Here is a 21612-nt window from a genome sequence, read left to right on the forward strand (position 1 = left end):
AACCCAGGCGGGGACGGCCGGAGCGCGGAGGGCCCCGCCCCCTCCTGGGTCGGCACTGCGCGTGCGCCTCCGGGGATAGGCTGGAGACTATTAGAGTTGCCGCCAAACCCCTCGGAATTAAAAGGGCCCGCGGCCTTCCCCGAAGTTGGTTAGAAGGCAAGGGGTGTTTGGTTGTGGGCAGCAGCACTTTGTCATGGGACCTGTGCCGTTGGGGATATTGCTTTTCGTTTTGACTGCACACTTCCCAGCATGGGCTGGGACGCCGAAGGAGGAGGACGATGACACAGAACGCTTGCCCAGCAAATGCGAAGGTATCTGAAAGGAATAGCTCTTTTGGCATCCCTCTGCTCCACCTCCTTTGTTCGGGCTGGACCAAATGGGCCGTGATGGGTGGGTCACTCAACCTCCTTGAAGACCTTATGGAGGGTTTTTTGGTGGAGTTTGGCGGAAGTCGAATGGGATCCAGGGCTATCCCAAACCTATGGCACTACAATTCCCAGGAGACATCCAGAGAGAGAGCCCGCTTTTTCTGGCCGGTCTGGGCCCCAATGGTTTGTGGGAATTGTAGTTCAGAAACTATCTGCCCAGGATCACCAAGCTACTGAGCATCTTGTGTGTGTGTATGTGCACGCGCGCGTCTCCCCTCACACTCCCCACCCCTCCGCCCATGCCACTAGACGCTAGACCTCAATCTGGAGATCCTGCAGGAGTGGGATGTTAGGCTCACCTTGTGGATATCCTCTGCTCCACCTCGGCAGAGACACTCCCAAATTACAGGTTCCGCGTTCTCCTGTCGGGGCTTGGGGATGAGTGAATCAGCCTTTGAAGCTCATAAATGAAAGAGGCCACACAACTGGGAGAGATTCCCCATAGGTGTGAGGCTTTCCAAAGGGTGTGTGTGTGTGTACTGTGTGGATTTTACAGCAAGCAGTATCTTCTGTAGTTGCACTATTTGTGGGTCCCAACTAGTGTTAGGCAGTTACTTATTGGGCTCCATCTGGATGTACAATAGCAATAGAGAGCAATAATAGGGAGAGGGCGTTTCAGGGCTGGGCCATTCATTGAGTGCTCTGGTTCCCTAGTTTGCCGCCTTCCTGACTCTAATTTCTTCCCTGGATTCTTTTTCTTTTAACCTGCATTTCAATATCGTTGTTCCTCAAGACTTAGACCTAATCTCTACTCTCCTTTCACTTGTGCCCCTACTCCTCTGTCAGGATTTGTAAACACAGACCCAATGTCGTCTGTCCTTGCTTTAACACCTGTGCAGGCTTCCTGCAGTGATTAGAGCACAGCCAAGATTATTGTTAGGGCAGAACATATGTTTGTTTTATGACACCCTCCCTACCTTTCTTTCTTTTCCATAATCAAAATCCCATCCCCATAGTGCCCATACTGAAGCCACACTGCACTCAGCAGCTAGTGAGCCTGCTTTATCCTTTCTCCTGTTTTTCCCTTTGCCTGGAATAACCCTCTCACTTCTGCATGTAGTTCTCCAAGATACAATTTAAATGTCACCTCCTTTGGAAGTCTTCTTTTCATATCTGTCACCTCTCACTGTATTGTAAAGGAGGGAAAGAGAATATCTGTGTCTCCCAGATCTTAGAGCAGTACCTGGCATATTTTAGGCACTTTGGTTACTTGCTCCCGGTTAGTTCACTTGGCACTTTTGTATAGGCCACTCCTTTCTTGGGACCCATAACATGCAGATCACATGATGGTGCTGGAAAGACAGTGGTGGAACAGATGCAATGCTCACCCTTAAGGAAATCCCAGGCTAGCAGGAAGTCAGTATGTAACCATTGAATGAATTTTGCATTTCCCAATGAGATTAAGTCTCTTGGTCTTTTTTTTTTTTAATATAAGGGAGAGATAGAAACATCTATGAGAGGGAATCACTGATCAGCTGCCTCCTTCACACTCCCTCCTGGGGATGGAGCCCACAACCTGGGCATGTTCCCTTGACTGGAATAGAACCTGGGACCCTTCAGTCCGCAGGCTGATGCCCTATCCACTGAGCCAAACCAGCTAGGGTCTTAATCCCTATTGTAGGAATCATCACACCATATTGCCATCTTTCTATTCCCACTGCATTGGCAGTGTTTCATGGATAGGGATGGTGGGTCTTACCTGCTCTCTATAGCTATTGTGCATCCAGAAGGAGCCCAATAAATGACTGCCTCACAACAGCAAAGACTTATACACTGCTCACTTTGTGCTGGCATATTGTAAAGGCTTTACATGGATGGATTTAATCCTCACCACATCCCTATAAGGAGATACTATTATTATCTCCATTTTAGAGGTGAAGAAACCAAGGCACAGCAGATTGCTACACAGCTTACTAAGCGGCTGCGTCAGGATTGTAAACCAGGCTGGCTCCAGAGTCTGCATTTGTAACCAGCAGGCTCTGCTGCTTTTGCTCATCTGCAGAATGAGTTGCTGGCATGTTTGTTTATCTCTCATGTCCCTTTGGACATCTAGTGTGTAAGCTGCTGAGTCTGGAGCTACAGGAAAAGCTGAGTCGCACTGGACGATCTCGAGAGGTGCTGGAGCTGGGGCAGGTGCTGGACACGGGCAAGAGGAAAAGACACGTCCCTTACAGCGTTTCGTGAGTCCTTCTTGATGCCCCTCCACCTTTCAACCCCCAAAAGAGCTCTGGGAGCTCATACAGCATTCAAGGAGTCTTTGTTTCCCCTCTCCCCACAGAGAGACAAGGCTAGCAGAGGCCTTGGAGAATTTATGTGAGCAAACTCTGGATTACAGTGTTCATGCTGAGCGCAAGGGCTCACTGAGATACGCCAAGGTCAGACTCCTCCCCAGGGCAGGATCCCACTGCTTAGGCCTATATCCTCTGGAGCCTCCTTCTCTAGCTCTTCAGTGTCCCCTCCTCATCTGTAGGCTTCCTCATCTCACCCTCATAGAACTTACCCTTCACACTACGGTGGTTGACAAACTGATGTGGTGGAAAGGGAAAGGAAGAAGTTGAGGTAGTGGGCTGGGCTGATCCCCAAAATTCCCATCTCACAGGGGCAGAGTCAGACCATGGCAACGCTGAAAGGCCTGGTGCAGAAGGGAGTCAAGGTGGACCTGGGGATCCCTCTGGAGCTGTGGGACGAGCCCAGTGTGGAGGTCACATTCCTCAAGAAGCAGGTAGGATGGGATCCAGCCCAGGGAAGGGTGAGAAGGGAACCTGAAAGGGGAACTAGGTCCTAGGGAGTTCTACCTCTAAGCAGGGAGAAGGGGGCAGAGTGAGGACTGTCACTGATTGACAAGCACCTGGAGTATATCAAGAAGTAATAATGGAGACTACTAATAAGCATTACCACTTACTGAGTGTGCGAATTTGGAGCCCCATACGTTTCAGCTGCTGCCTCATTTTGCCCTTACAACAACCTGATTACCATTTCCCATCTTACAGACAAGGAGCTGAAACTTAGAGTTTAATAATCTACTCAGGAGAGTAGGTGTTAGTAAATGTTTGTTGAATGAATGGGGATCACACATCTAGTAAGCCACGTTTAAACTCCTGGCTACCTGCATCTCCGAAGTGGGGGGTGGAGGGGGGTGGGGAGACAGGTAGTAAAGAGCGAAGAGGAAGGTTCCCAGAGCCCAGCAGAGCAGATACTCTTCTGACCCTTCCACTTGACCAGTGTGAGAAAATGCTGGAGGAGTTTGAAGAAGTCGTGGAAAACTGGTACTTCCACCATCAGGAGCAGCCCCTGCAGCATTTTCTCTGTGAAGGTCATGTGCTCGCAGCTTCTGAAACTGGTAAGTGTGTGGGCTGGTCCCTTTCCTGCCAGGCCACAACACCCCCTATCCACAGGGCCAATATCTAACTTGTTTTCTGTCACCCAACTTAGCATGTCTACAGGAAACGTGGACTGGAAAGGAGATCACAGAAGGGCAAGAGAAGACAGAAGGGGAGGAGGAGCAAGACCAAGAGGAGGAGAAGGACAAGGAAGAAGAGATGACCAGCACACCAGGCCACTCCAAACATGACCCAGAGGATCTTTGACCCTTGTTTTTGAGCCTCCAGGAAGGGCAGGGGTTGTGGAGAGTTCTCTGAAGTCTGAGCTCTCTCTACTCCACAGCTTTTATGGTGTGTGAGTGTGTGTGTGTGTGTCTCACCCCTAAGCTTGTAGTTGTTCTCTCCCATCTGGTCTCAGGCAGAATCCTGATGGTACAGCATAATATAGCTATGGGGAGAAAGGGGTGAGCAGTAGGTAGAAGCCATACCCTCTGCCTGTCATCTAGCTCCCTTAACTGTAAGGTGTGGAGACAATAGTGAAGGCTTTCCCCTTTAAAAATCTCTACTACTTCTAAACTCCACCCAGAGGTCGGCAATGGCACAGGAGTTGTGGGTCTTGGGAACATCACTTTGCCTTTTTTTAGACCCTTACAAGGATGAAGCCAGAAGGGCATTCTCCGCAACTTATACACACCGCCTGCGTCCAGAAGGCTACATGCCCACAAACTGTGACCGAAGAGGGGAGGGACACTGGATGGGGTGATGTTTGATAAGTTAGGTGGAGTAGACACACTTAGTCTACTTCATATTAATTTCACCGATGGCCCGCCACATAATTTCACAAGTGCCAAATTTTTTATATATCGCTAGTAAGCTTTCTTTTCTTTCTTTCTTTCTTTCCTTTTTTTTTTTTTTTTTTTTTTAAGAATCGGTTGCAACCTAAATTTCAATCAACTACCGTGCACACATCGTAGCTGGCTGATGTGGCAGCGCCCCGCCCAGGGAAAAGGGCGGTTGGCTGCCGTCCTGTTAGAAGCTAATGGTGCTTGGTAATAACGTTGCAGCCCAGGGAAGCTGGCAGGGATACCAGGCCGAGGACGGTATTTGGGCCGGGGTCCGGGTCCGCGCTCAGAGAACGCGGCCGGGTTAGAACTCCTTGGGTGGTCCCGTGCCGGCCGCCATACTTGGGCTTATGGGAGCTCGCAGGGGACAAAACCCTTCGCGTTTTCCCCCGTTTCCATCCTTGCCTCAGAACCTAAGGGGCGTAAAGCTGGGTCCAAGGTACAGAGCGGGTTAGGTTATAGTGAAGGAACTAAAAAGGACCTCCTTGGGGGGTGACGAGCGTGGACCTACCACGAGACGGTGACAAGGCGGGGGCCCAAAAAACGCTGAAAAAACGCGCCGCTTCACGTGGAAGAAAAAGGTTGGGCGATACCATCCATCCTCGGAAGGGGGCCGAGGGCGATACCATTTTAAGAGAGGGGGCGGCAAGAACGGAGACCACTTGTCGGAGGTTGCGGGGAGTGTGGGGACCCTAAGGGGCTGGACCTGGGCCCGCAGCCCCGCTTTCGCCGGCCATGAGCGGTGTGGTGCGGACCGAGCGGCTGCGCGGGGAGGCCCCGCTGCGGCTGCCCGGCGACCCCTTCTCCGTGGTGGTTCTGCTGCGGGGCTACGTGGAGCCGGAGGGAGTGGGCGGCGCCGTGCGCGCCGACGGCTCGGTGACCCTCATCCTGCCCTGCGCCTCCAGCCGCCTCCAGCCGCGGCCCGAGAGCGGCGAGGCCAAGACCGCCCTGGAGGAGGCCGCCCGGGGCCCCATCCTCGTGGACACCGGAGGCCCCTGGGCCCGGGAGAGGCTCCTGAAGGCCCTGGCGGAGCAGGGCGTGGCCCCCGCAAACGTGACTCTGGTGGTGGGAACCCACGGACACTCGGATCACATCGGGAACTTGGGGCTGTTCCCAGGGGCCGCCCTGTTGGTCTCGCACGACTTCTGCCTCCCCGGGGGCCGCTACCTTCCCCACGGGCTCGGGGAGGAGCGGCCCTTGCGGCTGGGGCCGGGACTCGAGGTGTGGGCCACGCCCGGCCACGGGGGCCAGCGGGACGTGAGCGTGATGGTGGCGGGCACGGTCATGGGCACCGTGGCAGTGGTGGGCGACGTGTTTGAGAGCGATGGGGACGAGGACTTCTGGCAGGCCTTGAGCGAAGACCCGGTGGCCCAGGAGCGGAGCCGGAAGAGGGTCCTGGGCACTGCCGACGTGGTCGTGCCTGGTCACGGAGCGCCCTTCAGGGTGGTCAGGGAAGCCTGGAATCCAGAGGCAAAGGATCCTGTGGCCACAAATGAGACCGGGAAGACACTGGACGCCTGCGAGGAAAGCCCTCCCACCCAACCCCCCAGCCAAGGAACTGCCGTCTAGATTAAGAGAGGACCCACCCAGGCAGCCAGAGTCAGAGGAGTCAGGGTGGTCACTTCCAGCGAGGACAGAGTGCTCTGACACTGCTGTCACCAATATCACTATTTTTGCAACCAAACTAGGACCAAGAACGGACCAACTGTGCCACCTCTGGGGGCTTCGTTAACAAAAGGGGAGATTATCCTTGGGAGAGTTGTCCCAAATAAAATTTGGAAACTGCATTGAAAATCATACCGCCTTAATGTAAATGTGAAATATTAACAGCGACAGTTATGAAAATGTAATCAACAGCAAACAGGGGACAGCTTTTGGCTAATGGCTTATTTCTCATGAGGTTGCAGGTTGCTGAGAGAAGGTGCAGGACATAGAAGTAACAAACACCACAGCCATCTGACATTAATTTATTCAAGGAATAGTTATTTACCTCTTGCTCTGTCTCAAACACCATCAACAGTGAACAAGTTAGACAAACTCCCGGTCCCTCATGGATATTACATTCTATTGAAACGAACAAGTAAACAGTAATAGGACTAAATCAAATATAGGTTTGGTTAGTGATATGAGAAAAAAAACCAAAAAACACAGGCTGAGAAGGGGATACAGTTCTGAGGGGTGGGTAGTCAGGGAAAGCCTCTGAAATATTTATTTAAAAAAATATATATTTTATTGATTTTTTACAGAGAGGAAGAGAGAGAGAGAGATAGTTAGAAACATCTTTGAGAGAGAATCATCGATCAGCTGCCTCTTGCACACCCCCTACTGGGGATGTGCCCGCAACCAAGGTGCATGTCCTTGGTTCAGAATAGAACCCGTGACCTTTCAGTCCACAGGCTGATGCTCTATCCACTGAGCCAAACCGGTTTCGGCGAGGAGATGATATTTGATCAGAGAACAGAATGAGGAGAAAGCTGGACAGCTTGATCTACTTGAGCAGCAAGAATCCATGGAGTTGGAAGTGGCAATAAATGAAACTGCAGAACTCCTGAGATTGAAGCCTTGGCTTTTGAGCAAGCCAATGACCTGTTCTCATATTTTAAAACAATCACTCCTGTTCTGAATAGAAAAGGGGTTAGAGTGGAGCAAGAATTGAATTGGCTGTGGTTGGGAAGCTTTGCAGTCTTCCAGGTGATAGGAGTTGATGGCAGCTGGCCCATAGCCCAGAAGTCCTCTTCACCACTATCCCAGCCCCCTTGCCCTCTGTCCACACAGCTCTAGGAATGGCAGAGTGCTTAGGTGTGGCAGATGGAGAGGGGGAAGTCCACCTTGTGGGTGATGAGCCTCCCTGGGTGCATGCTACGGTACCAGGCAGGACCAAGCTGGAGGTCATTTTCCAGGTGTCTACAAAGGCCACACACAGGTCAGCAAAGTCAGCTCAGAAAAGCCAGTTCACCTGGAGAGTGAACCAGTCACATGGACTTGTAGGGTGTTGACCAGCTTGATGACCACAAGAGTGCAACCACAGGGGCCCAGATAAAGAGGGCCCCAGGGAAGGTGGTAAAGTAGACCCCAGCATTACCACGGTGTGAGGGTCCTGGCCAGTCCCGGACCTTGGAGTGCAGGGACCAGCTGTAGGCCTCCTAATGCAGCACTGTGCTCTTGAGTGGTCTCCACAGCCATGTAGGTAGATCCTCTGGTTTCAGGAAGGATCTGTGGGGAAGTCAGGGGCTATTTAGAGCTGTGCACTCCTACCTTGAGGACAAATTCCTGTCCTCACTTTCCAGAACATAGGTATTCTGCTCATTACCCAGGCCTGGTCATTCGGGGCAACACATCACTTTGGCCACACTGATTGTCTTCAGGATGGACAGGTCACCTAAACAAGTCTAGTCTTGGTAATAATAAGGTTTTCGCTAGAGCTAGTGGAAAAGTGTCCAGTTTTTTCCTACAAGACTGACATGGAAAGATGCATCATCCTCCCATTTGTCCAGACAGCCCACTGCTGCTGGGGCCACCAAATGAAAACTAAAAGTGAAGCTGATAAGCAGGGCCAAAAATGAGCAGTTAAGAGAAACAGACCTGATGACAAGTTTGAAAGTCAGATCCTCTGCCTCTCATCAGTCACCTGGGCTGACTAATCAATTCCTTTCCTGCCTAAGCTTCTTTGACTGTGTTTTCAGTTGTTTGCAGCGAGAGAAGTTCTGAATGGATACAGATACTGCTGAAATGAGCCATTAAAGGCAGAGAGGATAGGTGGAGAGAGGGTTAACAGAGGGAAAGCAGTGCTAGGGTATTAGGAAGTTGGGCCCAGAGTGTATGCTTAGAAGTTTCTTTAAAGCTGCTTTTTCTGAAAACTCTCAGGAACACTTGTCCTATATGATTAGTTTCCTCTACTCATAAATATTCAATGACTCCACATTACCTGCAGGATAATCCAAACTTTCCTTTAGGTTCCTTTTCAAGTCAGAGTTTGTCCAGTTTGGCTAGACTGCCTGCTTCTAGACAAGCCACACCCCCTCTTTCTCCCGCAGGCCTTTGATTTTGTTCTTTCCCTGGTGTCTTCCCTCTCTTCTTCACTTTCCAGGCTCAACTCAGGTCACCTACAGAAACCTTCCCTGGTGTTCCCAATTCCCAACCCTACTTTAAACTCCTGTAATGCAGTCTCTATATTATTCACTTAGCCTGATATTGGTCATTCTCCCCCCCACCCCCGAAATGTCCTTTCCCCATGATTCCCCTTGAGAGCAGAAACTATGCAAGACACTTCTCTGAATGCTGCCTATAAATGCCATGAAATAAATATATGCTATTTTTCTTTTTAAAAATATATATATTTTATTGATTTTTTAAAATTTTTTATTATTACTTTTTACAAAGAGGAAGAGAGAGGGATAGAGAGTTAGAAACATCGATGAGAGAGAATCATCAATCAGCTGCCTCTTGCACTGGGAATGTGCCCACAACCAAAATACATGCCCTTGACCGGAATTGAACCTGGGTCTTTTCAGTCTGCAGGCCGACACTCTATCCACTGAGCCAAACCGGTCCCAGCAATATATGCTATTTTTCTTATCTACCTGGTTATCTGTTACCTGTTACCCAGCTCTGATTCCTTGTCTAGGATTTAGATGTCAATCCCTGCCCAAGTCGGTGTATGCAAACAAAGGGTTGTCTCTCAATAGGTTGTCTCTATTCACCTCTTCATAAGGCTCCAGGTGTCTTGATATCTCCTGTCATGGACATTCATGGCAGTGTCACACAGATACACCCATCACTGCCATGGGATGGAATTCCTCATCATGTGGATGACATGGCCCACTAGACAGCCTCAAATCCTATCAACAGTGCAGAAGAAACATCTGGAGCAGGACACCATAGAATCCAGAGAGCTTGGTAGCTAGAGGTCCAGCATGGTATGGGGGTCATGAGAAGAAGAATATAACATGCTAACTAGTAAAAAGCTAGCATTTTTTTGAGTGTTTACTGTGTGCCAAGTGCATGTACTATAACCATCCTCTTAAAATAGGGAAATTAAGTGAAGTGAGTTGGTAAATGTCAGAGCAAGCATGTGAATGAAGACTTCCAGACTCCAATGCCCATTCCTTAATTACTCTAGGTAATTAACATAAGTAGGTAATGAACATAACTCTCTAGGTCAGCTAGCCTCTACTCCAAACTATCCCAGCTGCACTCATTCAGCTGCTCTTTTTTCTTGGCTGCCATTTGGCTGTGCGTCAGAGAAGCCCTGAAGGAGAGCTTTGTTGGTCCCATTCCTGGAGAGAAAAATGTCTGTGATAAGAATGAAGGCATGCTGAGGGCTAAAAGCTCGATTTTAGGTAAGAGACTCTTCACAATTTTAACTATGTCTATTTTCAAAAAGGATTCCAAGTGGCTACCGCAGGTGTATGTATATAATCTATATATAAAAGTCTAATGTCCTAGTTGTCCCTTTGATTGACCATTTGACCAGTTGCTATCATGTACACTGACCACCAGGGGATAGATGCTCTGACCAGTCAGTTAGTTTGCTGCTGGGGTCCAGCTGATCAAAACTTGGTGAGATGGGTTGGTCACACCCTGGAGCCCTCCTGGGGTCCCTCCCCAGCCCCAATCGTGCATGGGGACCTCTCGGGAGATGTTGGAGAGATGGTTTCAGCCTGATCCTCGCAGGTCAGACCAAGGGACCCCACTGGTGCACCAGGCCTCTAGTATAGATAGTATCCTATACAATAAAAGGCTAATACACAAATCAACCTAATGGCAGAACGACCAGTTACTATGATGCACACCAACCACCAGGGGGCAGATACTCAATGCAGGAGCTGCCCTCTGGTGGTCAGTGTGCTCCCACAGGGTGTGTGTGTGGAGGGAGTGCTGCTCAGTCAGAAGCCGGGCTCATGGCTGGCGAGCAGTGCTAAGGATGACTGACTGCTGTGGGGAACTGGCCTAAGTCCTAAGTTGGACATCACCTGAGGGCTCTGGGACTGTGAGGGCTGAGAAATCCCGTCCCCTCCCCCCCACACCCTAAGTGCACGAATTTTGTGCATCTGGCCTCTAGTTATTAACATAACGATTAAAAAGAAATAGGTAGAAGGTGAAGATAATTTTATCAGGAACTTGAAATTTTTATCAGGATACTTCCTGAAACTGAACACTACATTCACTATCTCAGTCTGGCTTCATTCTAACCACTCCACCAAAACGGCTCTGGATGACATGACTCATGAATGTCATAATTGACAATCCAAACTTCCTAGCAACACACACACACACACACACACACACACACACACTGGATTTTGTATTTTTCCTTTTGTAGTAATAGAAAATATAAGAGCTTGTTTGGAGAGAAGTTTTTTCTTGTGTTTACATTCCAAAAGGATCAAGGAGTGGATGAAAACAGACAAAAGCATGATTGGAAACAACCAGACCGTTATGAATATGCTTTGAAAGTCATCTAAAGCTGAAACCGGTGTGGCTCAGTGGAGGAGCGTCGGTCTGCGGACTGAAGGGTCCCAGGTTCGATTCCGGTCAAGGGCATGTATGTGCCTTGGTTGCGGGCACGTCCCTAGTAGGGGGTGTGCAGGAGGCAGCTGGTTGATGATTCTCTCTCATCGATGTTTCTAGCTCTCTACCCCTCTCCCTTCCTATAAAAAATCAATAAAATATTTTTTTAAAAAATTCATCTAAAGAATGAGTGAATTAACTTTTATTGTACAAAAAACCACCCCAAAAAGCAGTGGCTTTACACTACAAAGATTACTTCTTACAATCCCGTGAGTTATCTAGACTGCCTTGGCTGGAGCTGAATGATCCAGGGTGGCCTCATCAATCATCGGATGCCTCAGCTGGAATTGGTGAACCGGCGGGGCCTCTCTCTTCGTGGTTTCTCAGTCTCTAGTAGCCAGCCCAGGCTTGTTCACATGGTGGCAGAGGGATCCCAGTGTTAGGACAGAAGATGCAAGGCCACTTGCAGTTCAGGTTGAGGTTCAGAAATTGCACAATATCACATCACCTTCAAAGCAAGCCATAAGGCCAATCCAGATGCAGGGATGAGGAAATAGCCTCCACCTCTTGATAGAAGAAGCTGCAAAGAATTTCTGTGTTTTTGTTTGTTTGTTATTGTTGTAAATGTACTAGGATGGGTGTGTGCATGAATTGGTGAGGCTAAAAGTTCAGTGTTTGGTTAAGTCCTTTTTATACTTTGCCTTTCCCAAATCACACCATACCATTCCCTCCTCACTCCCAGAAGAGGGCAGCAAAGACCATGGTTCAGCTATCGCTGCTTCAGGATACCTTACCTGAGAACTCCATGTCACTAACTCCATGTCCTCCTCCATGTCACTAACATCATTGTTTCCGTGGGAGTCCTGTACAGTATAGGGATCTGGGAAGGCAATGACATCTTAGTCCTGGGAGAAGGACATTGAGAAGAGGAGTAAGTTCAAATTCTGGCTCGCTATTTGCTGGCTGTGTGGCCTTGGGAACCTATAACCATTCTGCTTCTTCATTTCATGTCTCAAATGAGTACATCCTATGCCATATATGGTTGCTTATGTTTATTTATTTATTTTTATTTTTTAATAAATTTTATTGATTTTTTTACAGAGAGGAAGAGAGAGGGATAGATAGCTAGAAACATCGATGAGAGAGAATCATCGATCAGCTGCCTCTTGCACACCCCCTACTGGGGATGTGCCCGCAACCAAGGTACATGCCCTTGATTGGAATCGAACCCGGGACCCTTCAGTCCGCAGGCCAACGCTCTATCCACTGAGCCAAACCGGTTTCGACTAGGGTTGCTTATATTTAAATGAGGTGATGCATGTAAACGCTTAAATGATGTCAGTTATTATTGCAAGGGAAGTAGAGTGGTTAGGCTGGAGGGCAGCCCTTGGGTTACAGGCTGCCTAACAGTGTTCAGACACTTGCAGTCACTGAACAGAAGCACTAGAGAAGGGATCGTGAGCATGAGCTATGTATTGTAGTTTATTTTTGGCAAGAAGGACAGAAGCTGAAATCAATTTTTTTTTAGACGCATGCAGGCAAATCCTACAGGTACTTTTATTTTTGTCAGCAAGGGAACGAGGTGAAGAGGGAACTGGAACAGATGGCTATTTTTCTTAGGTCCTTGGTGGCCTTTGACCCCTGCTGGCTTCTGAGTCATCTGTGTCTAGCTGGGAATAATGGGAAGTGGTGATCCCTCTGTGCAGCTTACTCTTCGGAAGTCATCATTCAGTCACACTCCTTAGGTCTTTTTTTTTTTTTTTTTTAATATATATATTTTATAGATTTTTTTACAGAGAGAAAGGGAGAGGAAGAGAGAGCCAGAAACATCGATGAGAGAAAAACATCAATTAGCTGCCTCCTGCACACACCTTACTGGGGATGTGCCCGCAACCAAGCTACATGCCCTTGACTGGAATTGAACCTGGGACCCTTGAGTCCACAGGCTGATGCTCTATCCATTGAGCCAAACCAGCCAGGGCTCCTTAGGTCTCCAAGATAGAGTACAGGGTCTCTTCCTGAGGGCTCCCGGGGAGAAGGGGGCCAGGAGGTGCTGGCGGTGAGGGGGAGGCCAAACTGGAGAGGGTAAGGGAGGCATAGAGGATGCCATCAGCCTGTGTGAGAACAGAAAGAGAAGGGGTTAGAAGTGGAGGGGGAGCTGACCTCATCTCACATGAGTGATCTCATACCTGAGTGCCCCGCTGATACCTCCGTCCCTCTATTCTTCCCACCCCTTCTTCTCCAAGCTTCTCTTTAATTCGTTCAGGCTCGAGTCAATTTCTTACCTTTGGGTCCGACTTGGAGTTTCTATGTAGTCCTAGGGAAAAAAAAAAAAAAGTGCCAGGATCAGAGCATGGCAGCCAGGGGAGAGAAATGGGCGGAGGGCTCAGTAGTGAGGTCATCTGCTAGGTCAGGACCGGGGGCCGGGGGAGGGAGGGGTGAGGCATGGGAAAGAGGAAAACGCTGGGGGCACGTGTGGGGAGAGAGTGTGTAAGGAAGAAGGAAGGGCCAAGGTGGAGAGAGGGGAGTGGTGGTGGTAGAACTGACCTTCATGCCCAATGTTCTCGTTCTCCTCCTCAGCGTTAGGGAAGGATCCCCTGCGTGGGAAGGAAAGGGTGGGAAGTGGGTTAGAGGCTGGGCAGAAAGGAGTAAAACCTGCATCAGGCTGGTTCTCTTGGGGGCTCTGCGACCTGCTTGGACCGACTCAGAAGATGTAGGCAATGGTTTGAGGCTCTCAGAGGAGGCTGCCTGGACAAGACTGAGAGGCAGTTTGTGGTGTAGGCCGGGAGAGGCCTGAGTGCCCCCTGAAGGAGGACTGTTGTAGGGAGCCACTGTTGTAGGAAGGGCACCGGAGGGGAAACCGGAGGGTGGATTCCTGTCCTCTCTGCTGGCATCGCCTCTGTAAGAACTGGAGAAGGAGAACAGTGACGCTCACCTCACAGCCTCTGGGTGGGTGTCAGGCCTTGGTCCCCAGGAGGAGACACCGTCCTGGGATGGGACCTGAGTAAGGCAGCTGGCAAAAGTCAGGGAGGAAGGAAAGGTGGGAGGGGGTCTAGGGAAGGGAAAGTGTAGAAATGGGAGGAAGGATGGAGAAAAGGAAACTGGTGGGAGGGTGAGGAGGACCAGTGCTCAGGGCAGGAAGGAGGTGCCAGCACAGAGGAGAGGAGGCCAGGCTGGGAGCTGAGGGGGAAGGTGCTCTGAGAAAAGGCAGAAGGTAGAGCAGCTGGAGGCAGATTATTCTTGTGGTTCCTCTGAGCACCTCACTCACCAGGGGGAAAGGCAGAAAGTACAATGAGCAAAAAGAGGGAAAATGTGGGAAAGGTAGATGTGTTCCAGAAGGATGATGCCCAAGATGGGAAGAAAATAGGATGAACAGAAGGAGAAATTTAGGAAGGGGGACAACAGAAGGTGAAAAAGGGATACCAGAGAAAGAGAAAAGGGTGACATTCTGGGAAAGAATCAGAGAGAGTAATTAGATCCTCTGTTCTCAGTAAGAGAAGTGCTGACCTGTTATGGCACATAGGAAAATGTGGATGGGAAAGTCGATGATGAGAGCAGCTGTGAAAGGCTTTCTAGCGCTGTTCTCATAAGGATACTTCCTGCTTCCTAAGTCCTCCCCCTCCCCCGCCCCTCTGTCTCACTATGAAGACGAACACTCACCTAGCTGGGGCTCTGGCTCCAGTTCACAGACCTGCAGAGGAACCAACAGCAGGTCAGCGTGCCATCCATGCTCTCTGCTCCATCCTACTCTGAGACCGCCCTCTGATAAACCAGGGCAGCAGAGCAGCTCTGCTGAAACCCAGGCTGGAAGGGCCTAGGACTCAGTGGCACCAGCTGGCATCCTGAGGCGGCCCCACCTCTCCTGGTTTTGTCCTCAACACCAAGTCAGGAGAGCAGCTCGTCTCTGCACCCTGTGCCCCTTCACTCTGCCCTCTCTTCCTAACTTTCCCTCTGCTTCCTTCCACTTTCCTTGAACTCCTTGCAATGCCTCAACCTTCTCCTTCCACTGCTGAGCCCGGCCCCCCCCTTAAGTAAGACATAAAGCTTAAAAGCCATGAGTAAAAATATTTGTAAGTTCAACTACATACAAATTGTGTTTAAACTTTGCAGTGCAGAATCACTTGCAGAGAGAAACCAAGATGGCGGCATAGGTAAACGCCTAACTGCAACCTCGCACAACAATTTCACAACACAGAGTACTAACCACTATACGATCACGGCGAGCTACTGGGGATTCGCACAACAATTTCAAAAAAATACAACTAAAATACAAAATGAACATTATCCAGAACTACAGGAAAATTTCCACCCCATCATTATAAAATAGTCTCACATGCTCTCTTCCAGTACTAGGGTTATTTTTCTTCTCTGAATCTTTGATCTTCATGAAATTTATTTTGGTGCAAATGATAAGGTAGGGAGATGATGTTATTTTTCTCAAATGGTTATGCAATTGTTCTACTAATATGTATTGGTTAGACATGCTACCTTTTAACATACGAAATTCCTGCATATATTTGGGTCTACTATTATTTTTATCCTGCCTATATTTGAATTTTTTCTTTTCTTCCATTACTTTATGTTTTGTGCTGTGCCAGCACAGCCAAGGGTTCGGTGAGCCTGAGGAGGGGCAGTGAAGATTAAAGAAATGACAGACAAGGGAATACAGCTAGATCTCCTGTGCCTGGGTGAGGCCGAGGCTTTATTTTATAGTGAGATCAAAACAAGGGTAGTGGTTAACATGTTTACAATGTTCTTGTGAGTTTCACCTTGTTTAGGCAGCACTTGCTGCACCTCCCACTGCCCATTAGCTACCCAGGAAGGTACTAGGGAGGGCTACAAGGTCAGGCTTAATTATGCTAGGAGAGCTCTGCCCTCCAAACTGGGATTTGTTTGGGGCCACAGGTCAATCTGAGGCTTGACCCTACAGCCTCTTCCTACAATCTTTTATCTTTTTTTTATGCTAGTATTGTATCACTTTAATTATTGTAGCTTAATAGTTATAAGTGCTGATGCTCATCTAGTTGAAGAATCATTTTTCTCCCTGAACCATGGTCTTTGACCTCTTATGTTCCCTAATTCACTTGGTGGTTTCATCACAGCCTGTTCACCCAAGCTGTAAACATGGGACTTCTGGCTCCCTCACATCTACATCAATCCAACCCCCACATCTTACTTGTTCCTTCTTAATCTTTTCCAAAATCTGGCTCTCTCCTTCCACTCAAGCTGCCACTGCATTAGACTGACCCTAGTCTGGCCCATGTCCGGTTCCTCCACTGCAGACGGGATGTATCTGCAATCCCAAGTGAGGTGGCCATCTGGCTGCTTCACATTGTCTTTGGGATCTAAGGCTCTTGGATGTGTTTTACAAAGTCCTCTTTTCCCATCTCCTGCCTCCTCCATAGCACTGACCTGCTTACAGTTCCACACATAGTTTTCTTCTCCTAAAAGAACAGTGATCTCTACACCACCCAGCTAATTGCCACTTGCCTGGCTAATTCTTTTTTATTCTTTGATACTTTTTTTTGCAGGTGTCACTTCCTCTGGGAAGTCCTCCTTGGTTACCCCCTCCTTTACCACAACTACTTTAGCTCTTTCCAAACGAATCTATAAGCCTTTCAGGCAACTGCTCCTACCTTGCCCTCCCTAATTAGTTCCATGAAGGGGTCTCTTTTTTATTTACTCTTGTATCTCTAATTACAAGTCAGGCCCTTGAAAACAGGTATCCCACCAATGCTTGTTGAGCTCAGTCAACTTTCTGTTTCTTCTTCTCTCTCCTTAATTTTTCATGGCAGATCTCCCCTCTCCATGAACAAAAAGGTGAGGACTGATGAGAAATGATTAAGTCAAGAAAAGTTTTGGAGAGGGGCTGGTTTGGAGCCATGGTTTTGACTCTCAGACAGCACTTGAGAAGATCATTTACAATGAAGATTCCCAAGACTAGACCTCATGCCAGCAGGGATCTGCAATAATCCTGGTGCAGGTGATTATGAGAAACACTCAGTTGGGAAGCCTGGGGAGAGAGCAGGGTGCTGGACCGCTCACCTTGGCTTCTCTTCCACCAGAGGTAGACTATCAGTCCCAAAATTGCGATTTTGAGCACAGTGCTGGCCACTGCCAGGCTGACCACAACTTCCTTACTGAGGCCATCTGTGGTGGTGGTGGTGGTGGTGGTGCTGGTGGTGGTGGTAGGGGTGATGGTGTTGGTGGGGTCCGTGGTGATTTTCTTAGTGGCTGAGAAGACATGAGAAACAAGCAAATATAAACTCTTCCCTAGGTTGGGGAACATTGGGTGTGGGGAGCAACCTTCCGAAGCTCTTACCCCAGGAGGGGAGTGACAAGGAGAAGTGCGGAAGGCTGAGAATCCACATTACTCAGTTCAAATCCTGAATCTACCACCGATCAGTGCTGTGACCTCAGAGCCTCATTTCATCACCTACAAATAGGGATAACTAGATCACAGGATTAAAAAAACCAACCCATTTATTGTGGTCAAAGACACACAGCATAAAATTTACCATTTTAACCACATTTAAGTCAGTACGAACATTTACATTGTTGTGCAACTCTTACCGCCATAACACACCTTTCCAAAATAAAACTCCATCCCATTTCGGCAACTCCCCATTCTCTCTTTCCTCAGCCTCTGGCAACCACTATTCCGCTTTCTGATTTTATGAATTTGACTATTCTAGGTACCTCATAGAAGTGGAATCCCCCAGTATTTGCCCTGGAGACAGGAAAACCTATGTTTAAGATTCCATGCCTCACTAACTAAGATAGGAAGGACTATTAATGCAGCACACCCCATATTGGGTTAAAAATAGGTAAGGACAAGTCAATAGAGGAGGTAAGAGGCTAGTGGTTAAGAGAGTAGGCTCTGGGGTTACACTGGGTTCAAATGCTGTCTGCACCAGCAGTGGGAATTTGGGCCAGTGTTTAGGCTCTGCAAGCCTCAGTTTCCCCATCTGTAACATAAAGATGATAGCAGTACCTACTGTTATTGTGGGGTCATGTGCAGACTCATTAGGGCAGTGCATACCGAGGATTCAGCCGGACACAGTGCACAGCCTGCAGGAACTGCCCTCACTGCTGCTGCCGAGGGGCGGCTAACAACCAGCACAGAGGAGCGGGAGCAGGAAGGAGAAGGGGACAGCACAGAGGCTCCCATGTTGGGGGCGGGGGTGGAGCTCTGAGAGAGGCAAGGAAGGTAAAGAGGATTAAGAAAGGAAGAGGGAGATGGGGAAGGAGAATAAAGAAATGGGACTGAGGCCGAAACTGGTTTTCCTCAGTGGACTGAAGAGTCCCGGGTTCGATTCCGGTCAAGGGCATGTGCCTTGGTTGTGGGCACATTCCCAGTGGGATGTGTGCAGGAGGCAACTGATCAATGTTTCTCTCCCATCGATGTTTCTGGCTCTCTATCCTTTTCCCTTCCTCTCTGTGAAAAATCAATAAAATACATAAAAAAAAAAAAAAAAAAGAAAAGAAAAGAAAAGAAAAAGAAATGGGACTGGGGAGGGAGAATTGAGGGTCATGTTCTGGGAAGCAGGGAGATTGGGACAACAGGTGCTGGGGTGTTACCAGGGGCTGAGGGGAGGGGTGGGAGATCCTTGGGCAGCTGTTGGGTCCCTCCTGTGTGTGTGAGGCTGAGCTCATGGCTGTGGGACACTGACAGGGGCCAGCGGGGACTCCACCTACAGACACAGGACAAAGGAAAGGCAGGCCACATCCTGTAAAAGCCAAGGCCACCTGGAGGACATGGGGTGAAGGCAGGAGGCAGGGCTGCAGCCCCACTTGGAGCAGGAAGGGAGATAACCAGGTGGGAGGTGCTGAGGCCTGGGGGTGGGGTAGGGGCTGGGTCTGGAGGGGGCAGTGAGGAGGATGGGCAAGGAAGGTAGCCTGAGTTTGGGGGAGAAGAAGGTGAAGAAGGAAAAGCTGGCAGAGGCCTGGGAAGCAGGCGGGGGCAGGGAGAGGAGTCTGAGAGAAAGGTTGGGAAGAGAGGAGCCTGGACGAGGACCCAGGGGCCGGGGCAGCGGGACTCACCTCTGGTGATGGTGAGGCGGGTCCCTTCGATGGACTGCCACTCCTTCTCGCCATCGTCCCGTGTGGTCAACCGGACTCGGAAGAAGTAGTTACTCTCATCCTCTCTCCGCAGGTTAGAGATCCGGAGGGAGCCACTCGTCTGGCCCTTTGTCCAGTTCAGGGAGAGGCGGTTTTTAAAATTCTCATGGGTGAACGGCGGGGTTGTGTTGTAGATGAACTCTCCATGGAAGTGTTTCCATCGCCAGGATATACGCACGTTGGGATCGCTGGCTAACTGCCAGGAGTAGCAGAAGGAGAAGGGGATGTCGATGGAGCCACCCTCAGGGGCTGAGAGGTGCCTTGGTAGGTAGACTCCAAGGGTAGGGTTTAACTTGCATTCTGCTGAGCCACCTGGAGGAGGGAGGAAAAGGGAGGGACTTTGAAGCCACTTGGAGGGACCAAGAAGCTAACCCCCGCCCATCTGGCGCCCTCACCTATGGGCGGAAGTATGTCACATAATAGGACTGTCCCTCTGGCTGGGTTTGGGGTAGAAAGGAGGGTGAGGGATGTGGGGGACCCGCCCAGCCCATTGCTTGTTGCAGGTGGGAAGCCTGGCTGACCACAGCCCCTCCCGGGCTCCCCTGGGACCCTGTCAGAGCCAGGGCGTCCTGGCCACTCACCAGCCTGCAGAGAAGCTGCCGGCAGCAGGGGCAGCAGCAGGGGCAGCAGCAGGGGCAGCAGCAGGGGCGGACCCATCGCCTTGCTCTCCTGGGCAGTGAGACAACAAGCAGAGCTAGCGGAGGGCAGGCTCGGTGGAGGGGCGGCCTCAGGCTAGTCTGACCATGGGGAGGGCAGGATCAGGCTCCTTCCGAGGCCTGGGGGGTGGGAGCCTTCCCCAAACAGCCTGCCCCAGAACGAGCAGCACTTCCTTTTACAATCTGGCTTCCTTTCTGATATTGCAGAAGAGCTTCCCCTGTGGTCAGTGACCAAGAGCCATGATATGGCCCCGTCCCCATCGTCATGCTGGCAGGTGTGGTCCTGACTGTTATGCCCAGATTTCAAGATCTGCAAGGACCACCAGGGGGCCGAGTCCGATGCAAAAGCAAAGAGCCTTTATAAGCCGGCTGGGCGAGTAGCTAGCGGGCGACTGCTCTGCCTTTCTCCACGCAGGGAGACCAGAGAGCACCCGCGACCCTTCCTGTGGGACCACTTTTAAGCCCATTAACCACATCCTGTTCTTGCAGAACAAGTAACCCAACAAAACGGTTTTTCCCAACTACATCAGAGTCATGCCAGAGACAGCCATGTTGTTCACAGGGTCATCCTGTTCTTCAGAAAGCTGACAGTGATCTATGATAGAAGGCCCACGTGCTGGGAAGGGGCCATGAGACCCTGTCTCAAGGCCTGGCCTGGTGTCAGCACTGACAATTCTATCTGGGCACAGTCCACGGCCTCTCTGGAAGCATGCTCAAAAATTCCCACTCTCCAACACTGACCTTGGCTGCCGGGACCTCTCCCTCCCGCCTCAGCTCTCTGTCTCTGCCAGGGACTTTCTCATCTCCTTGGGAGTCAGTCCCATCTCTCTGTCCCTCACTCCCTCTCCTTTTCTCTGCTTCTCTGAGTGCCTCTCAGCCTGTTTCTCTCACTGTGGGGGAAGGGGCAGCAGCAGGACCAGCTCAGGCTCTTTCAGGAGAGGAAAGGCAGCCAGGAGTATGTCCAGCCTGGGCCCCTGGGAGGGGAGGAGGGAGGCGCTGGTGGAGATGCCCTCCACCCCAGGGGCATCCAGCTGGCTCTTGGGCCCTCGCCCTCCCCTGCCATTCACGGGCAGAAACAAGACCCGCAGGCCCCAGTCTGTTCCCTCTGCAGCTCACACCCTCGCTGGGGTTGGGAGGTGAGTGTGGGCTGACACTTCCATCTCCCCAGAGAGTGGGCTTTCTGGAGCCACGCCTTCACCCACAGAACTCAGGTGTGGCTCTGAGGGCCTCTGACTTCACCCTTCACGTAGACAACCAAGGCTCGAGAGGGTGTGCCCAGTCCATGGCCCTCAAGTGGTGGGTCCAGGACTGGATCCCCACTCTTGCTGAATCCCAGAGCCTCTGGATGCCAGATGCTGGTTGCACCAGAGTCTCTAGGCCTCGGCACCAGATGCAGAGCTCTGAGGCCTAGCTGCAGGAGGCTGTGCTTTTATAATGCTCCTTGGATGATCCCGTCCACCGCTGTGGGAGCCCTGGCTAATCCAGAGTCTTCCCTGGACAGAGGGGGTTAAGCTCAGAGCAGTAATGGGGTCACCCAGTGACAGCCCCTGGGGCCACCCCTACTGGAGGGCACTGCCAGCCTGTGACGGGAGGTGACTCACAGGAGGCTCTGCCCATGGCTCCCCAGAGTGAGCTTGGCATCAGCTTGCTGAGTAGACTGTGGGAGTGGGTGGACATGACTGCATCAGAGGAAGTGACCTTGATTGGAATCGAACCTGGGACCTTTCAGTCCGCA

At 50.3% G+C, this 21612-nt stretch overlaps 3 protein-coding genes across 3 annotated transcripts; 2 read left to right on the forward strand and 1 right to left on the reverse strand.

The window, feature by feature from the left end:
- The first annotated feature begins 51 nt into the window (after positions 1-51).
- CNPY4 (canopy FGF signaling regulator 4) lies at positions 52-4627 on the forward strand. Its single transcript, XM_036411360.2, has 6 exons — positions 52-311; positions 2482-2608; positions 2707-2803; positions 3028-3150; positions 3651-3768; positions 3861-4627. The coding sequence occupies exons 1-6, from the start codon at positions 194-196 to the stop codon at positions 4013-4015; spliced, it is 738 nt and encodes a 245-aa protein (XP_036267253.1). The 5' UTR covers positions 52-193; the 3' UTR covers positions 4016-4627.
- Positions 4628-4664: 37 nt separating this feature from the next.
- On the forward strand, positions 4665-6387 carry MBLAC1 (metallo-beta-lactamase domain containing 1). The gene has a single exon (XM_036411359.1). The coding sequence runs from the start codon at positions 5326-5328 to the stop codon at positions 6157-6159; it is 834 nt and encodes a 277-aa protein (XP_036267252.1). The 5' UTR covers positions 4665-5325; the 3' UTR covers positions 6160-6387.
- Positions 6388-13085: 6698 nt separating this feature from the next.
- On the reverse strand, positions 13086-19950 carry LOC118703952 (paired immunoglobulin-like type 2 receptor alpha). Its single transcript, XM_045571721.1, has 6 exons — positions 19803-19950; positions 19144-19533; positions 17146-17334; positions 13648-13734; positions 13386-13417; positions 13086-13214 (listed from the first exon to the last, which is right to left on the reverse strand). The coding sequence occupies exons 1-6, from the start codon at positions 19876-19878 to the stop codon at positions 13086-13088; spliced, it is 903 nt and encodes a 300-aa protein (XP_045427677.1). The 5' UTR covers positions 19879-19950.
- Between the last annotated feature and the right edge of the window lie 1662 nt (positions 19951-21612).

This window comes from Pipistrellus kuhlii, unplaced genomic scaffold, assembly GCF_014108245.1.
Source record: "Pipistrellus kuhlii isolate mPipKuh1 unplaced genomic scaffold, mPipKuh1.p scaffold_m20_p_4, whole genome shotgun sequence".
Lineage (NCBI taxonomy): Eukaryota > Metazoa > Chordata > Mammalia > Chiroptera > Vespertilionidae > Pipistrellus > Pipistrellus kuhlii.

Excerpts from the sequence above, each read along its gene's own strand:
- CNPY4 (XM_036411360.2), top strand. The coding sequence starts at position 194 with ATGGGACCTGTGCCGTTGGGGATATTGCTTTTCGTTTTGACTGCACAC. Across the intron at positions 312-2,481 it reads CTTGCCCAGCAAATGCGAAG|TGTGTAAGCTGCTGAGTCTG; the intron begins GTATCTGAAAGG and ends TTGGACATCTAG. Across the intron at positions 2,804-3,027 it reads GCTCACTGAGATACGCCAAG|GGGCAGAGTCAGACCATGGC; the intron begins GTCAGACTCCTC and ends CCCATCTCACAG.
- MBLAC1 (XM_036411359.1), top strand. The coding sequence starts at position 5,326 with ATGAGCGGTGTGGTGCGGACCGAGCGGCTGCGCGGGGAGGCCCCGCTG.
- LOC118703952 (XM_045571721.1), bottom strand. The coding sequence starts at position 19,878 with ATGGGTCCGCCCCTGCTGCTGCCCCTGCTGCTGCCCCTGCTGCTGCCC. Across the intron at positions 19,534-19,802 it reads GGCAGCTTCTCTGCAGGCTG|GTGGCTCAGCAGAATGCAAG; the intron begins GTGAGTGGCCAG and ends TCCCTCCTCCAG. Across the intron at positions 13,735-17,145 it reads CTGGTGGAAGAGAAGCCAAG|CCTCTAACCCACTTCCCACC; the intron begins GTGAGCGGTCCA and ends CTTTCTGCCCAG.